We start from the raw sequence: 15,250 nt of genomic DNA, 5'->3' as shown, positions 1-15,250 counted from the left end.
AAAAAATTTGCTGATTTTTTTAAAAATGTTAAGATAAATGCATGTTTCTGAGCCTTCTATAGACAATTGCCCCACCGTGCCCCTCACGCGAGATGCCAAAGGCCCCAGCGGCAATCGGCAGCAGGACCAGGCTGGGGCCGGTCCCAAGGCCTCGCTGGGCCGCATCCGGCCCGTGGGCCGCAGGTTGCCTACCCCTGGATCAGACTGTTAAGGCAACACAACTGGTGTCCTGCCAGTTAAACATGTACATACTAGCTATGTTAACAGCATCCTATACCAACAACTAGTAAATCCAGGGTTGTAGCTATAAAGAAGGCAAAATGATGGCATTGCCCTCAGATAGGAATTTTGCCCCCTATGAACTTTTCTTGTAGTTCCTAAATTTGAGTGAAACACTGAAAAAAAAGTTAATTCCTATAACTTTTATATTTGCTGTGTTTGCATTCCCTTGGTAACTGGCTTGTTCTTTTCTTTGGATACCTAAATTGTACTCCTATTTACTCAGCAAAGCCGTAATGTTACTACAAAGCTTGGAATTTGGGGACTGAAGGGAAATATAATGAGGGGCAATTTTTATGCAAGGGTTGACGTATTCATTTCCCTTCTCCCTGCATAGCTACATTCCTGAGTAAGCCAAGTACAATGTGGCTTATTAGCAGCAATATGAAGTTGCACTGATATTTGTGTCTGTGTGTGTGTGTGAATATCACTTTGCATCCCACCCTGATAAATTACTCTACAGCAGTGACCCCCTCCACTACCTTTTTCAAGGGTTCACATGTGTTGAAAGGAAGTCTGAATGTTTGTCCGTTTACCTGTTTGTTTACTTACCTGAGCCAATTTCCTTTCATGCTGCTCTGCTGACTTGCTTCCTACATAGTCATTTTCAAGCAAATCCTGCTTGACAATGAAATCTTTCTGAAATTGCATGAATTTGTGGAACTGGTCTATTTTGGTCACACCAGCCAAGTAGGAAGGGAAGAATTGGTATTCATCTTTAGTCTCTTTTGTGATACAAAGTCGACTGCTCCTGGCCGGTCTGTATTTCAGCATTTTCATCTCTGGAACTTCTAGCTCTTCTCTTATTAGTTGTCTTTGAAATACTACTCCTTGCTTTGTTTCCTCTGGAGTCTCTTTTCTTTGGTGGCGGAAAGCGCCACCTCCAAGTGGAACATGGATTGGCTCTACAGAGCTGACATTGGATGCCCAAGGTTGTTGATATGAAGGTGAAACAGATTTGGCTCGGGTGGGAGTTGGGGTGCCATTCTCACTGGTTAAAATATCCTTTGTCTTTCTGGATGCCTCACAGGGTGCTGTGAACTGGGATTTTCTCCTGAAAATTATGGCAGATTTTTGGGCACTTTCCCAATAGCTGTGTTTTATCAGTTCTTGGGGCTTGAAAAGCTTGTTATGGTTTAAATGACCTGAAGTGTACAGCTGAATTTCAGCTTTGTGGGCCTTTTCCACTCCATCTAAAATGTCTGTTAGGTTGTAATTTTGCTTTTTTCCTGCCATGTAGGATGTTATTCACTGTCAAGACAAAAAGGGTTTGCAAGATCTGAGCAGGGCTGTTAATGACTTGTGGCTTGGAGGTCTTTTATTCATAGGGTCATCATAAGACAAAGCTGACTTGATGATAATTAACAACATGTCACAGTAAAAACATACAAATAGTTGACAAATTATTAAACTGTTAATAGAATTAAGAATAATTTAAAACACAGAGGCTAAATCTTATTATTAGTCCTGTCTAGAGATGAGGCATTGTGGCAATTGGATTTGTCCATGTCTCACTATTCAATAATTGATTCAATATCTCCACTCTACTTGAGACTATATATGGAGGTGTGTGTGTGTGTGTGTGTGTGTGTGTGTGTGTATACTGAACTAAAAACATTTTAACTGTATAATTTTAAGAAGTATTTTAAACTGTGATTAACTGCATTCTCATTCTTCTTCTTCTTCTTCTTCTCTCTCTCACTCTCTCTCTCTCTGAATACACACACACACACACACACACACACACATGTCGATAGGTAGATAGGTATATGGGGGCTTAAATACCCCAAAGGTACCAGATCCCATCTGATATTGGAAGCTAAGCAGGGTCAGGAGAAGGAACTGACAAAACCACCTCTGAGTATTTCTTGCCTGAGAAAACTCTATGAAATCCATGGGGTCACCATAAATTGACAGGTGACATGAAGGTGCAAATCTGCACACACATGCACACATGTATGTATGAATGTATGTATATGAGAGGCACACATTTTATTTAATTAACATTTGGTGTAATTTGACACATGTTTTTGTGAAGAGATATGGAACCTATTGTGAGCCTATCAGAATCTGGCATCTCACCATTCCACTTTCTATCCTGAGGCTGCAAGTCAGCAGAAAGCACTACACCAGCACTTCAGAGTACAATGATGAGTGGACTTGTCTTCTTGACCAACTCCATGCACAACAAGAAGACATATTTTAGAGTAATCCTGACATTACAAATAGTCAAACTGTCGGTCTATAAAGAGAATGTTGTACCCATAGCACATATATAACATGGAATAGTGGGAGCCTTGTGGAAAGCAAGAGTGAGAAGCTTCAAATCCCTCAATCCTTTCCACACATATTTTGAGGAGGACCTCAGTCACGTGAGATCAATTGTAAGAATTGATGTTGGACACCTGGCTACAAAATTGTCACAGAGAGTTATTTTCAGTTATGTAAGTTCCTTATATGAGAAACCATTTCCAACTACTTCAAGGGCATCACAAGGAACATTAAACCAGAAATGCCTTCCTAGTAGAGCAGAGGTGGGCAAACTGAAGCCTTCCATCTGTCACGGAATTTCAACTCCCATTAGCTAATGATGAAGAGTGCTGGGATCTACAGTTCAGGATATTAGAAAGTATCACCTGCCCATTCCACTACTGTCATTGCTGTTCCAGATTTCTATGCATCTCTAGGAACACATTTTCAGCACTCATAAGAAAGAATAATAATGAGATCTGTCCTTGGGACAAACAAGCCAGAGAAGAAGCCACAATTCTCTACTTGTCACCACTCATTTTCTAAGGTATCAAATCAAGAACTGACCCCCACCAAATAACTAGGCCATTAGCTTGGGTTAAAGGTATCCCAGATCTCTCAATATGACATAGTACATCTGATTTGCAAGTCATGCTCCACCCAGCTCGCTGATGAAAAGTGGCAAATATGAACCTTTGCTTGTTTGTTTACTTCCCACCTGTTTCCCAGCCCTGGGATTCAAGGCAGCTTACAAGTTAGAAGTACAGAAAAAAAGTCCACATCATTAAAACATACAAAAGTTAAAATGTAATTTAACTATAAATGGAATTAAAAGTTATTTAAATATATCTAATAAAAAGAACAAATGCAGACAATATAGCACCTCATTAAATGGCATTTCCCTATGAGCAGTTAAATTCCAAAGGCCTCTCAAAACAGAAAAGTCTTTGCCTGCCTCTACAAGGACACTATGGAGGATGCCAGTTTAGCCTCTCTAGGGAAGGAGTTCCAGAGGCTGGGAGCACCCACCTAGAAGATCCTCTCCCATGTTTCCACAACTTGTACCAATGAACGTGGTGGGACAGAGCAGAAGGCCTCCTCTGTAGATCACAAGGCACAAGCCGGCTCACATGGGGGAAGTATACATAGGAAATATTTTATACCAGTCTACTTCAGATGTTGTACTACAACTTCCATCATCCCTCATCATTTATCATGCTGCCTGGAGTTAGCACAAGTTGGAGCCAAAAATCATCTGGAGGCTCTCAAGTTGTCCATTCTATCTTAAGTTAATATGCCATTGACACAGCTCCTCACAAACATGAGTGTATGCACATATTTAAAATATTTCCATATACACACCAGGACAACTAGGTACAAAATTTGGACTTTCTTTTGTTCCATATTAAATTGACCAATCCAATTAAAGATAATATGGCCTATTAAAAATTCTAGCTTCAAGTAAGAACTGTGTACCCTTTTGCTCAGCATTACTTTAACACTGTAGACTAATTCACATGACTCTACGTATGCTATGAAGCACCACCCTACTCCAACAGGAAGCAAACAGATTCCCATGCCCCCCTCCAAAATAATTTGATAAATCTGTAAATGTAAAACCAAGACACATTTTAACTGAGCTTTACCTTACATTTCCCAAGTTCCACAAAGTATCCAGCATGACTGTGACTTTTATGTTGGTTCATTGCTAAGGAAACCAGTTAAACATTCCAAGTTCTGTTTAGACTCTCTGCAGCTGTTAAGCAATAATGTATGACTGAACAGGCTGGATCAAAAGCAAAGACTCCGTTTCTGTATCTTCCTCGCATGAGATTATTTTCCTGTGTAGCAGGAGATATTTTACATTAACATCCCACTCCCTATTTGTTAGATCAGCTGATGGGAAATGACTGAATCTGAGTGTTTGCCCCAACTCCATGGCATTTGCCTAAATGCTGACTTACCAAGTTTCTGTTGACTCCGTTAGTTTGTTAATAACTGCTGGGTTCACTGCTAATTCAGACAACCTTCAGAACTGGAAAGTCTTTCTTAGGGACTAAATAGACCAGCTTGAAGCACCAGTGTGGAGGTATGGCGTTTGGATGACACATGCCCCAGTGCTGCCCCCCATATCAACGTCATGCCACCCTTGGTGTGCGGCTTCATGATGCTCATTTTGGTATGGTGTTCAGATGATGCAAGCCAAAAGGAGCACTGGAAAGTGCCACCACAGTGGCAAGGACACCCTTTTGCCGGCTCTAAAAGGAGTGGCATTTTGCTGATTCTTTTAGAGCCAGCAAAGCACCAGATTGGGGCTGCAGTGTGTGGTTGCCGCAGCCCCAATCTGGGGCTGAAAAGGCAGGGCAGAGCCACTCCTTTGGGGCAGTCTGTTTTGCCCCTTAGTTTCTATAAGGAATACATGGTTAAGAAAAGGTAAGTATGGCCAAATTGTAATTAATATGTCAAACCCAGCTACAGTTACTTTGGGTGTGGAGCAAGGAAGAAGATTATCACACAGGGTCTTAACGTCTGCCAGTCACCAAGGAAACATTGCAGAAGCATGCATGTATGAACGCCAGGTGCACTTCCCTAACGTGATGGAATTGTCAGCTCCCTCTTGCGTCCTGGAATTGTTCAGGGAGAGTGACTTTCCTATTAATGTAAACTTTGCGTTAATAGGAAAGTCAGTCTCCCTGAACAATTCCAAGATGCTAGGGAGAGCTGACGATTCCATCATGCTGGGGAAGCACACCAGGGTTACACATGCACGCTTTCTCAGCATTTCCGTGGTGATTGGCAGATAGTAAGAGCCTGTGCGATAATCTTTGAAGACAGCTGGGAAAGGCAAAGTGACCAAAAACCATGAAGTGACCCATGACTGGAAACACATATAACTCCCAAACTAGCCAGGTAAATTTAGAAATGAAACTTGACCAGGAGACCTTTTTAAGGTATCAGAAAGAATTACCTGATGCTTGCTGCTACTGTCATTAAGAGGTCTTCCTTTTTGGCCCAGATCTTGATGTATTTTCCTCTGGGTTTTTTCATATGTGTCATCATCATCTGGCACCCTCTTATACTAAGAATGGATCAAAATCACAATAATAGGATTATTTGTTTGGGCCCGTTGTGACCATTTATAGCCCAGTGACAGAGACAATCAGCTTTTCACAGGTTAGTCACTACCCACACCTTTGCACTTTTTATTTTACACATGTGTAGGTACTCTCTTACACTCCATCTTCCACCACCAATATACCATGGTACTTTCTCTCATAGAATTAAGTGTAATTTCTTTTCTTGTTCATAGATCTGAGGCTGTTCAACCTTGCTACCATTGCAACTTATCTCTGGAGGTCCTTTTTTTGGCAGTGGGTGCAAAAAGCCAGTTAACAGACCAGGATAAGTATCTCACAGTTAGGAGAATGCAGAGCTTTCCTTTTCCCTCCAGAGGTACTTCTTAGACCAAGCAATGGCTACTCGTTTGCTTTCTGACATGAAAGTTTCCATTCAGGAGTCTCAGCTGCTCTGAATAGAGTCATTCATGTTCTGTGTGCTTCATGTCCTTCACATAGGCGGGTTACAGACTGCCCGTTTGGGGCGGCCTGCACCCGCCCCTTTCCCTGCTGTATCGGGGCCTCAGCTGCCAGACCGGCAGCTTCTGAGGCCCCGATCCGCCGCTTTGCAGGCCGCGGGGAAGCAGCAAAAGGCTGCGTCCCCACGGCCTGGAAAGGGGTGTCCTTGGGGCTTCAAGCCCCAAGGACACCTGGTGACGGCGGGGAGGAGGAGAAAGGGGCCGCTTGGCCCCTTTCTCCTCTGCGTCACTGGGATCAGCCATTTAAAGGCTGCACTCAGCGACGCAAACCCCAGAAGGAGCTCCGTTTCGGAGCTCCTTCTTGCACCACGGAAAGGGCGCTCTAGGCGCCCTCGTGCGGCACAAAGACATCACATCCGTGCCACCTTGTTTGCAGGCAGCGCAGTCGTGACGTAATGGTGGTGGCCGTGTGGAATGGCTGCCGCCATTTTGTACGGACTGGGTCCGTATTAGGGTTAGGGTCGTCAGGAAGTGACGCCCCTTTCTAACCCTAATACGGACCCAGTTCGTATTTTCAGGCCCATCTGTAACGGGCCATAGTCAGCTGCTCTGAAAAAAGCCTTTCCCATTCACTGAATCCACTCCCCCCCTCCCACTTCACAGGTAATTGCTGCTCTGTAGTGTTCATTACTCACTGCAGATTTTGCTAATTGTTTTGAATATGCTCACTTCTTCCATCAGAAATCAATTTCTTTTAGTAGGAGCAATGTCTTGAATAATAGCTATGCAGTGGTTAGGAAAGTATGATGCCTAGTGACTGAAGATGGTATACAGGCCAAGACACATCTAAATGGAATGAAATTAATATATTTTTAAAATAACTGTGATATGTGCAGTCAGGATTACCTTAATATGCGTGATAACTGTGTAGGTGTCTAGATTTTACATCTTGGCGCTGTGGTGGAGACAGGCAGGCAGTGTAGAAGTTTGAGCATTGGAGTCACGTGGTATGGAGAATAAAACATATGCAGAGAGGCTGAAGGAACTGGATATGTTCAGCTTGGTGAAGAGAAAATTGAGAAATGACATGATCACACTCTTTAAATACCTCATGGACTCCCACGGGGAAGAAAGTGCAGGCTTGTTCTCTGCTGCATCAAAGGGTAGAACCATGTCTGATGCTTATAAGTTACAGGAGGGTCAGTTTTGATTAGAAAGAACACTAAAAAAAACTTCTTGACAGTGAGAGCAGTTTGACCATGGAATCAAATGCCTAGACAGGTAGTGGGGTCTCCTTCTTTGGCCGTTTTCAAAAAGAGGCTGGACAGCTACCTGTTGGGGATGCTCTAGCTGGAGATCTAATGTCAGCAGGGTGTTGGACTTGATGGCCCATAGGATCCCTTCCAACCATATGATTCCATGACTGCAATTCTGGAGACCAGGGTTTGAATCTCCACTTGGCTGTAGAAATTCACCAGTTGCCTTTGCACATGCCACTTCCTCTCAGACTTAAAGGAAGGTGATGGCAAAAAGCCCTCTGAACAAATCTTGCAAAGAAAACTCTCTGAAACAGATTGTGGGGGGAGAAGACAAGTCTGTCATGCACATGGAAATCAACATGCAGTTCTGAAAGAAGCCCCAAAAGAAGCCTGTATAGGCCCTAGTGAATAATGAGAAAAGTGGAGAGTTGTTTGGATGAACTTTGTTTTCAGAAAAAAAGGTTAGAAGAGAACGGGTTATAAAAATAGACTAACTTTGGCCTGTTCCGCACGGGTGGAAAGTATGTGCATGGCACGTACTAGGGTTAGAAAGGGGTGTCCTTTCCGGACGCCCCTAATCCTAGTACGCATCGAGCATTTACAAAATGGTGGCGCCCGTTCTACATGGCCCGTTCTACATTTTGACATAGCGGATGCTTAGCGTCCACATGTCTTGGCGCCATTATGACACCACAAGTGCACCGTTGGCACCTTGTGGCGTCATAATGGCACCGCAAGAAGAAGCTGCATTTTGCAGCTTCTTTTTGTTGCACGGAGTCGTGTGGTTTGGTCGCTGGGGCTCCTCCGCGCAGCAAATGACAGCGCCGGCAAACTGCCCTTTTTGGGCGGTCTGTAAAGCGCTTTTGTGTGTGTGTGTGTGTGTGTGTGTGCATGCACACACACACTCCTTTAAATCACCTGTCAACTACTGGTGACCCCATTAATTTTTCACAGGGTTTTCATAGGGTTTTCCTTCAAAGAATATACATAAGAGGTTTGCCAGTTCCTTCCTCTGAAATATAACACAAATCATTGGGTATTCATTGGTAGTCTCACATTGAAGCACTTACCAGGACTGCTCCTACTTAGCTTCCATGATTGAGCAGGATAAAGATGCCTTTAGAGTATTTAGGTTTCAATGTAACCAAAAATCTATCTTTTGACCACTGTTTGAAACAAACAGAATTCCAAAAATTGCAACAAAAGTGTTTTTCTACAAATTAAACTATAGTCTAAATGCAGTGGGGATGTCTTGCTGACACAACTGCTTCTCTCAGAAGAATCAGGAGAAAGACAATCTCCTTTTCCCACCACAACACCCCAAACATCTGCACTGGAAAGATAGGAAACATTTCTGGAGATATTTTTGGTTAGTAAGGGGAGGGGAAGAAAGTCCTTGCCAGTGTAACATTAGATTCAGACCACTGACATTTCTCTTGGGTTAGAACTAAAAATGACACCTAAGACTGATTTGTGTAGTGCACTTCTGCCATGCACCATTATCAAATTGTTTGTATGGACACACACACACACACACACACACACACACACACACACACACACTCCAGAGATGGTACCAAAATAAACACAAAGATTTTTTTTTAAAAAAATCTGTATTCTGCAATATTCACAATGTATGTGCATCTATACGTATGTATAATTGATTTAAAATTATGAACAATTCTAAATATTCTGTGTATCATACATATATTTATATGTATAATTACATATCCACAGAAGATGCTTTCTTGTACTACAGCCAGCTGTTAAAGCAGAAACAGGTTTCACAATAGGACCCGCAGATTTGCACATGTTCTGGCTGCTTGGGTTTGTCAATTTATTTACATCATACCTAGACCATTATAAGTGATTTTATGTTCCATTGTACAAACATAATAGTAAACAGCCAGGTCTTTTTTTTACAAAATATAAAGACTTCAAATGAATACATGAAAAAATTACATATCATGTACATTATTTATAATTTATAAATGCAGAGTTAAGTCTTCTTTAAATTATTGCACTTGCATTATTTCTTTTTACACAAAGTCTTCTCAACATCTCCCCGCAACTCCATAGATATACTAACTTCAGATCATGTTGCCTTGGAGTTACCTCTTCCCAGAATAACCTACTAGAATGTGGATGCACATGGGCCAAAACTACAGACCGGTTAAATTATTAATGTTTTGAGGGCATGATAGACTAAATACCCATATTACAATTGAGCACAGTTTTTGGTCAACAAGAAAAATGTTTAAAAGAATATAAGTGTGATGTGCCTTTCCTAGTATAGAAGGCCTATAATCTGAGATTCCTGCCACTAGGTAAGAATTTAACTCTTGTCTACATATCAAAAGCATCTGCCTTACAAGTGGCACAACATGGAGATTGTACCATAATGTTTTTTATCTTTCCTCATAGAAGTCTGACCTCAGTGGACAATCACAAGCCTTCTATTCTTTGTAGTGTTAGTACTGACTGAGCAAGTGAGTCATGTTAACACTACCCACAGAATATAAGTTTCTGTCTACGTAAGCCATATAAAAGTGTATCATTGTGTCACTTAGTGCCACACGTCATGCCCTGCCAGATTATTTGTACCTTTTAGAATATGTTCTCTTATTTTAAAAATACTAGTATTCTACTCATTGATACTTTCTGTGAGTATGCCTTATAGAACAACTGAATAATTACAGAAGAATATTGCCAACAATTTTTAAAAAAATCTTTAGAACAGTGCCATTACCACTGATCAAAATCTCTGCTCAAAATATCAGTTTGCCCTGTATTTCAACAGTCTGTTTACATGTTACTTGGCTTCTGCCTATGACCACCTCAGGAGCAGGCCTTTACATCATACAACCTCTGTCCTCTTTCTTCAATATGGTTAGATAAGGTTCTGTATTACATCACAGGCTGTCCCTAGTTCAAGTGTTCATTTCTATCCACAATGAGGGAAACAACCAAGGAATGAAGAAATGTGCAAGCTGGAGGCCCATTTCAATTTCTGTCTGAAAGCCTAAAGCCAAATAAGAAATGAATCCGTGTTTTGCTTTTAAAAAAAAAAAAAAAACCTTTGCCCTTTTGCAAAAGAAGTGAACTATACTTGAACAAACATTCCCTTTGTCATTACTGGAAACAAAGATCTATAGTTATGCAACTGTTCTGAAGATTTTCTGTAAGAAAAAAAATTCATTTCATTTTTTGTTTGTTTACGGAAGTGTATGTATTTGTGTTTGTATATTTTCTTTTGCATGCTGCACTTTTTAAAAAAATTAATCATATTCCCAAATGGCATCTGAACACAAATGTCCATGCTAAAAGCTGCTTTTCTAGTTACCATGAAATACATTAAAAAAAAATCATTTTCAAGTTTCAGCATTTGGGAACCAAGAGATTACACAACCAGTAGCATTTGTGGCTTGTAATCTTTTCTCAAAGAACTTGTGTAACTTTTATTTCAAACCATACCGATAACATTTTGGGGGGCAACAACTTAAGAATTACAAGATATGCTTGTTTATATCAAAATCCCAGGAGTGAGAAATATATGTACCTATTTAAACAGGAAACATATAGCTCTCATGTAATACTGGTCTGTCTTACTGGCTCCCTGCCGAGGATTTTATTCTGAACACTATAAGGAGCTTTCCAAGGCACTGAAGCTATTTTGAGATATTGTCCAGGAGCTTGGATAGCCACCTTACAATGTAGAGTAAAAGCTGGAGATTATTTGCCACCCATCTGACTGGGAAGCCACCAGACATACAGCTTACTTCTGATATGATTTTACATTGTAAAAAGAAATAATGTGTCAACTCAGGGATTAATCAGATGGTGAAAATAATCCAGGTAGAATGCGGATTGAATCTTTGTTGTTCACACGCATTTCAAATGCACTCAAGTAAGTTTGAGGAAGGGGACTCCCCAAAAACCCACTTAACCTTCATTGATCTCAAGGGGTTTTCTGAATATACATAAAGTATTTGCATTGTCAGCTGTGTGAATAACCAATGGGAATAGACCCATGATAAACCAGGATAAAACTCTGCATGCCTCGAATGTGATTTGAATACATCCACATCATCAACTCCATCTTTATTCAAGTACTGACACATGTGAATAACAGAACTCACAGAAACACATAGATGTGGCTTTGATTTTAAAAAACAGTGTGAACAACAAAACCAGAATGCATGAGTGAGATTATTCAGATAGTTGTGCTAAAAAAAAGTCTGAATAATCCCTCAGTGAAGATATGAGTTTGAAGAAAGGAGAACAATGAACTGAAACTCTTTACTGCTTGTTGAAACTGTCAGCAGCAAACATGTGTAAAGCACTCTGGCAAATCATCTAGATCAGGGGTGGGGAACCTACAGCCTTCTGGATTCTGACAAACTACAGTTCCCATTATGCCTCACCACCAGCCAGGCTGAAGGAAGTTTTAGCCAGGCTACATGTAATATCACCATAAGGAGCAGAACTACAACCAAGCCCTCATGAGCCTGGCTAAAACTTACTTAAGCTTGGCTGGTGATGAGACACGATAGGAATGGTAGCTTGTCAGAACCTGGAGGCCATAGGTTCCCCTGATGTGATTCAATAATTCATGCAATCAGTTTATATATGAGAGCAGCCCATTTTTTGGTTAAGTGTGACAATACTTTCAGTGAGGTCAAACTCGCTTGTAGATGACTGTGTGTAGACCCCAAATATACCAGGCAACACCAACGCAACTTGATCAGGTAGGTAGACAGGCATCTTCTTATGTTACTGGCACCATACTGGAAACAGCTCTTCAATAATATCTTTTTTGCAGTTTCATCAGCTCTTTCATTTTTCTCAATGTATACACACTTTGCACTGGGATGCTTTGGATTATTATTATTATTATTATTATTATTATTATTATTATTATATTTACATATGGGTAGTTACCCAGATAAACCAAATCAAAACATATTTGATGTAGTTCTTTTTTAATACTCAACTTGGTTCTGTTGGGTAGCGATACCCATATATAGCTATGAGAATGATTAAAGTGAAGAGATGGAAAGCAATTAGGGCAATGAAGACAACTGGACCACTTCAAGGCCCTAGGTCTTTCAAAAAGGCCCAGAAGATCACAAATTTAAAAATACAAAATATATTTATGGAAAGATTTCAAGTATATTACTGCAGTTATATTTCTTAACAGACAGTGTACAAACCTGTAACAATATGTACTCCACTATAAACTAAGGCAAAGCTCTTTGAGGATCCAGCCAGTAAAATATTTTCTTTTAGAAAAGGGTAACTATTTGGGGTTGATAGGATCTTATGAATATTGTACCAATAGTATGGCCTGTTAGTATCTGGAACAAGAATTAATAAATCAGATACAGAGTAGTCAATTAAAAGCAGAATTTTAAAACAGTTGATTGACCCAATCCATCACAGGTTGGAGGTGTAGAAAGAGGTGTGTGTGTGTGTGTGTGTGTGTGTGTGTGTGAGAGAGAGAGAGAGAGAGAGAGAGAGAGAGAGAGCGAGAGCGCACAAGTACAAAAAGCTGGTTGCACTGAATGGAAGATGTACTGATTCTAATATGCTTTCAATAACTCAACCATCATGCCCATTAGTGATCTTTCACAGTAACAATATCAAAGGTTAATTCAGAGAATTACACAAATTCCGTTGACAGAAATAATCTTGGTGCATCACCCAATTTAAGAGTTCATAACTTCTCTGGTAGATATCAACCAGTATATATTCTCATAGTCATGTTTTGTACATGTATATACTCTTGAGATTACACCTAAGTAACAAGAAAAGCAGCCTTTTACACCCAAGTGAGAAGAAAAAGCAGTGTTCCCAGTACTTTCTCATATGCTTCTCTAATGTTCAGCATTCATATGAAGTGGTCGGTCACAATCATGTCTACTCCTGGCTGTACCTCACCAGATTATGGACCCAGCATGTGTTGAGCACAATGTTGCCATGAAGGAATCCAATGTGCATAGGCTACATCATATTATGGCATGTTAGGACATAGGCAAAGATTGTGCACATCAGACCTATACATTGTAATTTTTCTATTTGTACATCCATTTAAATGTTACATCCAGTAAACAGTGGGCAGTTTCATCCTAGAGGACATTATAAATGTACTTTGTTACTGCTCATAAACTCTGCACAAATCTGGGGGGAAAGATGAAAGAGAAAGGGCAAAGGAAAAGGTATCCATTCAAGTCAACAGCAAAACTCACACTGAGGTCAGTGGTGCTAGGATTAAACCCCATGGCTTAGTTATTCACCTTATAAAAACATATTAAGGTTAAAATATTTGCACTAGATCTAAAACTCAGTTCTGCAAAGAGGTATACACATGCTTTAAATAATGTAATTGTTTGCAGAATCAGGGCCCAAGTCAAAACAGACCTGCAGTTCACAGTATTCAAGTGCAATGTTTTCCAAATGAGCAGTCTTGTTCAGCAGGCAGTCTGCTTACAAGACAAAACAACAGTACACTTTAAAGTAAACTTCCCAATTGTTAGGAGGGAAGGGCAAAACAGATTGCACACTACTGAGCAATTTAATAGCTGGGGAAAATATCCACTTCATTTATTGTGAAGTCACTGCTATGTTCTATTGAACATGACATTGTTTTGAATGTCCTGTTTTTATGGGCTAGCTGGGATTGGAGGCCAGTTTCTCTAAGGTTTCCTATAAAATAAATTGGTTGGTTTGTCCACCTGCCAGATCTTTGAAGCTATGATTTGAAATTCAGTCCACTGCTGTTACTAATGTCAGCAGGAAGGCCCTCAGCTACTTGGTGGGATATGTGTAATGTCTTCTTACCAGAGGTAAATTTTCCATTATTTCCAGTGTAGAAATGGATACATTTGGCAGCTTAAGAAATCATTTTTAAAAATTACACATTATATTCTTTCAAATATCTGACATGTGCAATAGAGAAGTTGTCCTGTGATGTTATTAAAATAATTTTGGAGCACTGTATTTAGAAGTTAATTTCCCCATTTGCAGCAAGATGAATTCAAGTACTGTAAACTCAATTATAGTTTCATCTCCAGAGTGTTTCTTCCGGAGTTTGAACTGATTACATAAAGATCTGACAAAAACATTCACAATAGCAATGTAGTGATCTCCTATTTATAGCCCAAAATGCCTTCAGTGGAACTGGTATCAAAGCCAGACACAGTATAGTGAAGTAAAAGTACCATTGAACCCTGCTTCCAGCAGAAGACACCGCTGAAAAGCAACCTTTAAGATCTGCTTTCTCTATTTAACGATTTTTACATTAAGGCCTCAGCAAGTAGCCCATAAGAAAGAAGCAAGGTTTTTGTTTTTTTTTAAATATATTTACAAGCTAAAGATTTGCTTCCATAGCTGATTCTGAAATGGCTGAATTGTCATTCAGTCTCTCTGTTCGCACTGTATCACTGAAGAATGCTGCACAGTCTTCCCAGTTAATATTTGGAGTGTTTATAATTTTCAATGCCTAAAAAGGGAAAGGGGACTTAAATAATTCTTAAAATGTTGATCAATCATCAATCTTCACAGGAGGTGAATCTGATTCAGTGCTATTTGGTGGGGAGGGTATCCATCCATGAGCTTCTTCTCCACGTATCACTTTTTCCCATTGTTTGAGATTTTCCCTAAAGAGGCAAAAAGAGCCAAGTAATATTCAACATGAGTCTCTTTTCAAAATAAGATATCCAAGGATTGGTACAAGATTACTAAAATTAAGAATATTTCATAGAAATCAGTGTCTCTTGTTTACATTAACTGGTTTCTTAAATTTTCTGAATGAGAAGTTGTACTTACCGTGAAAGGTCATACTGGGATAGTATGAGGTGCAATCCACTGTTCTTAGGGTTTAACCCTACACATCATTCGCAGGGCAGGAGTCAATGTTCCTTTCAGG

The 15,250-nt window shown here is 40.1% G+C and overlaps 2 protein-coding genes across 10 annotated transcripts in view; both read right to left on the bottom strand.

Annotated features, from left to right (window-relative positions):
* Positions 1 to 4,232, bottom strand: part of CUNH6orf118 (chromosome unknown C6orf118 homolog) — a 36,304-nt gene extending 32,072 nt beyond the window's left edge. Inside the window, exons 1-2 of the mRNA XM_089530061.1 lie at positions 4,176 to 4,232; positions 832 to 1,530 (exon numbers count right to left, since the gene is read on the bottom strand). Of these exons, the coding sequence (XP_089386187.1) occupies positions 832 to 1,515 (684 nt within the window). The 5' untranslated portion in view covers positions 1,516 to 1,530; positions 4,176 to 4,232. The remainder of the gene's footprint in view (positions 1 to 831; positions 1,531 to 4,175) is intronic.
* Positions 4,233 to 12,832: 8,600 nt separating this feature from the next.
* PDE10A (phosphodiesterase 10A) overlaps positions 12,833 to 15,250 on the bottom strand; it is a 378,653-nt gene continuing 376,235 nt past the window's right edge. For all 9 annotated transcript variants that reach the window (XM_089530056.1, XM_089530059.1, XM_089530058.1 and 6 more), the window contains one exon: positions 12,833 to 14,981. In XM_089530056.1, coding sequence (XP_089386182.1) covers positions 14,867 to 14,981 — 115 coding nt within the window. In that variant the 3' untranslated portion in view covers positions 12,833 to 14,866. The remainder of the gene's footprint in view (positions 14,982 to 15,250) is intronic.

Source organism: Sceloporus occidentalis, unplaced genomic scaffold, assembly GCF_023333645.1.
Source record: "Sceloporus occidentalis isolate IW3139 unplaced genomic scaffold, rSceOcc1.0.p SCAF_6, whole genome shotgun sequence".
In the NCBI taxonomy this organism is placed as follows: Eukaryota; Metazoa; Chordata; class Lepidosauria; order Squamata; family Phrynosomatidae; genus Sceloporus; species Sceloporus occidentalis.
The sequence above is the reverse complement of the archived record's forward strand: the minus strand, read 5'-3'. Positions and strand labels throughout refer to the sequence as shown.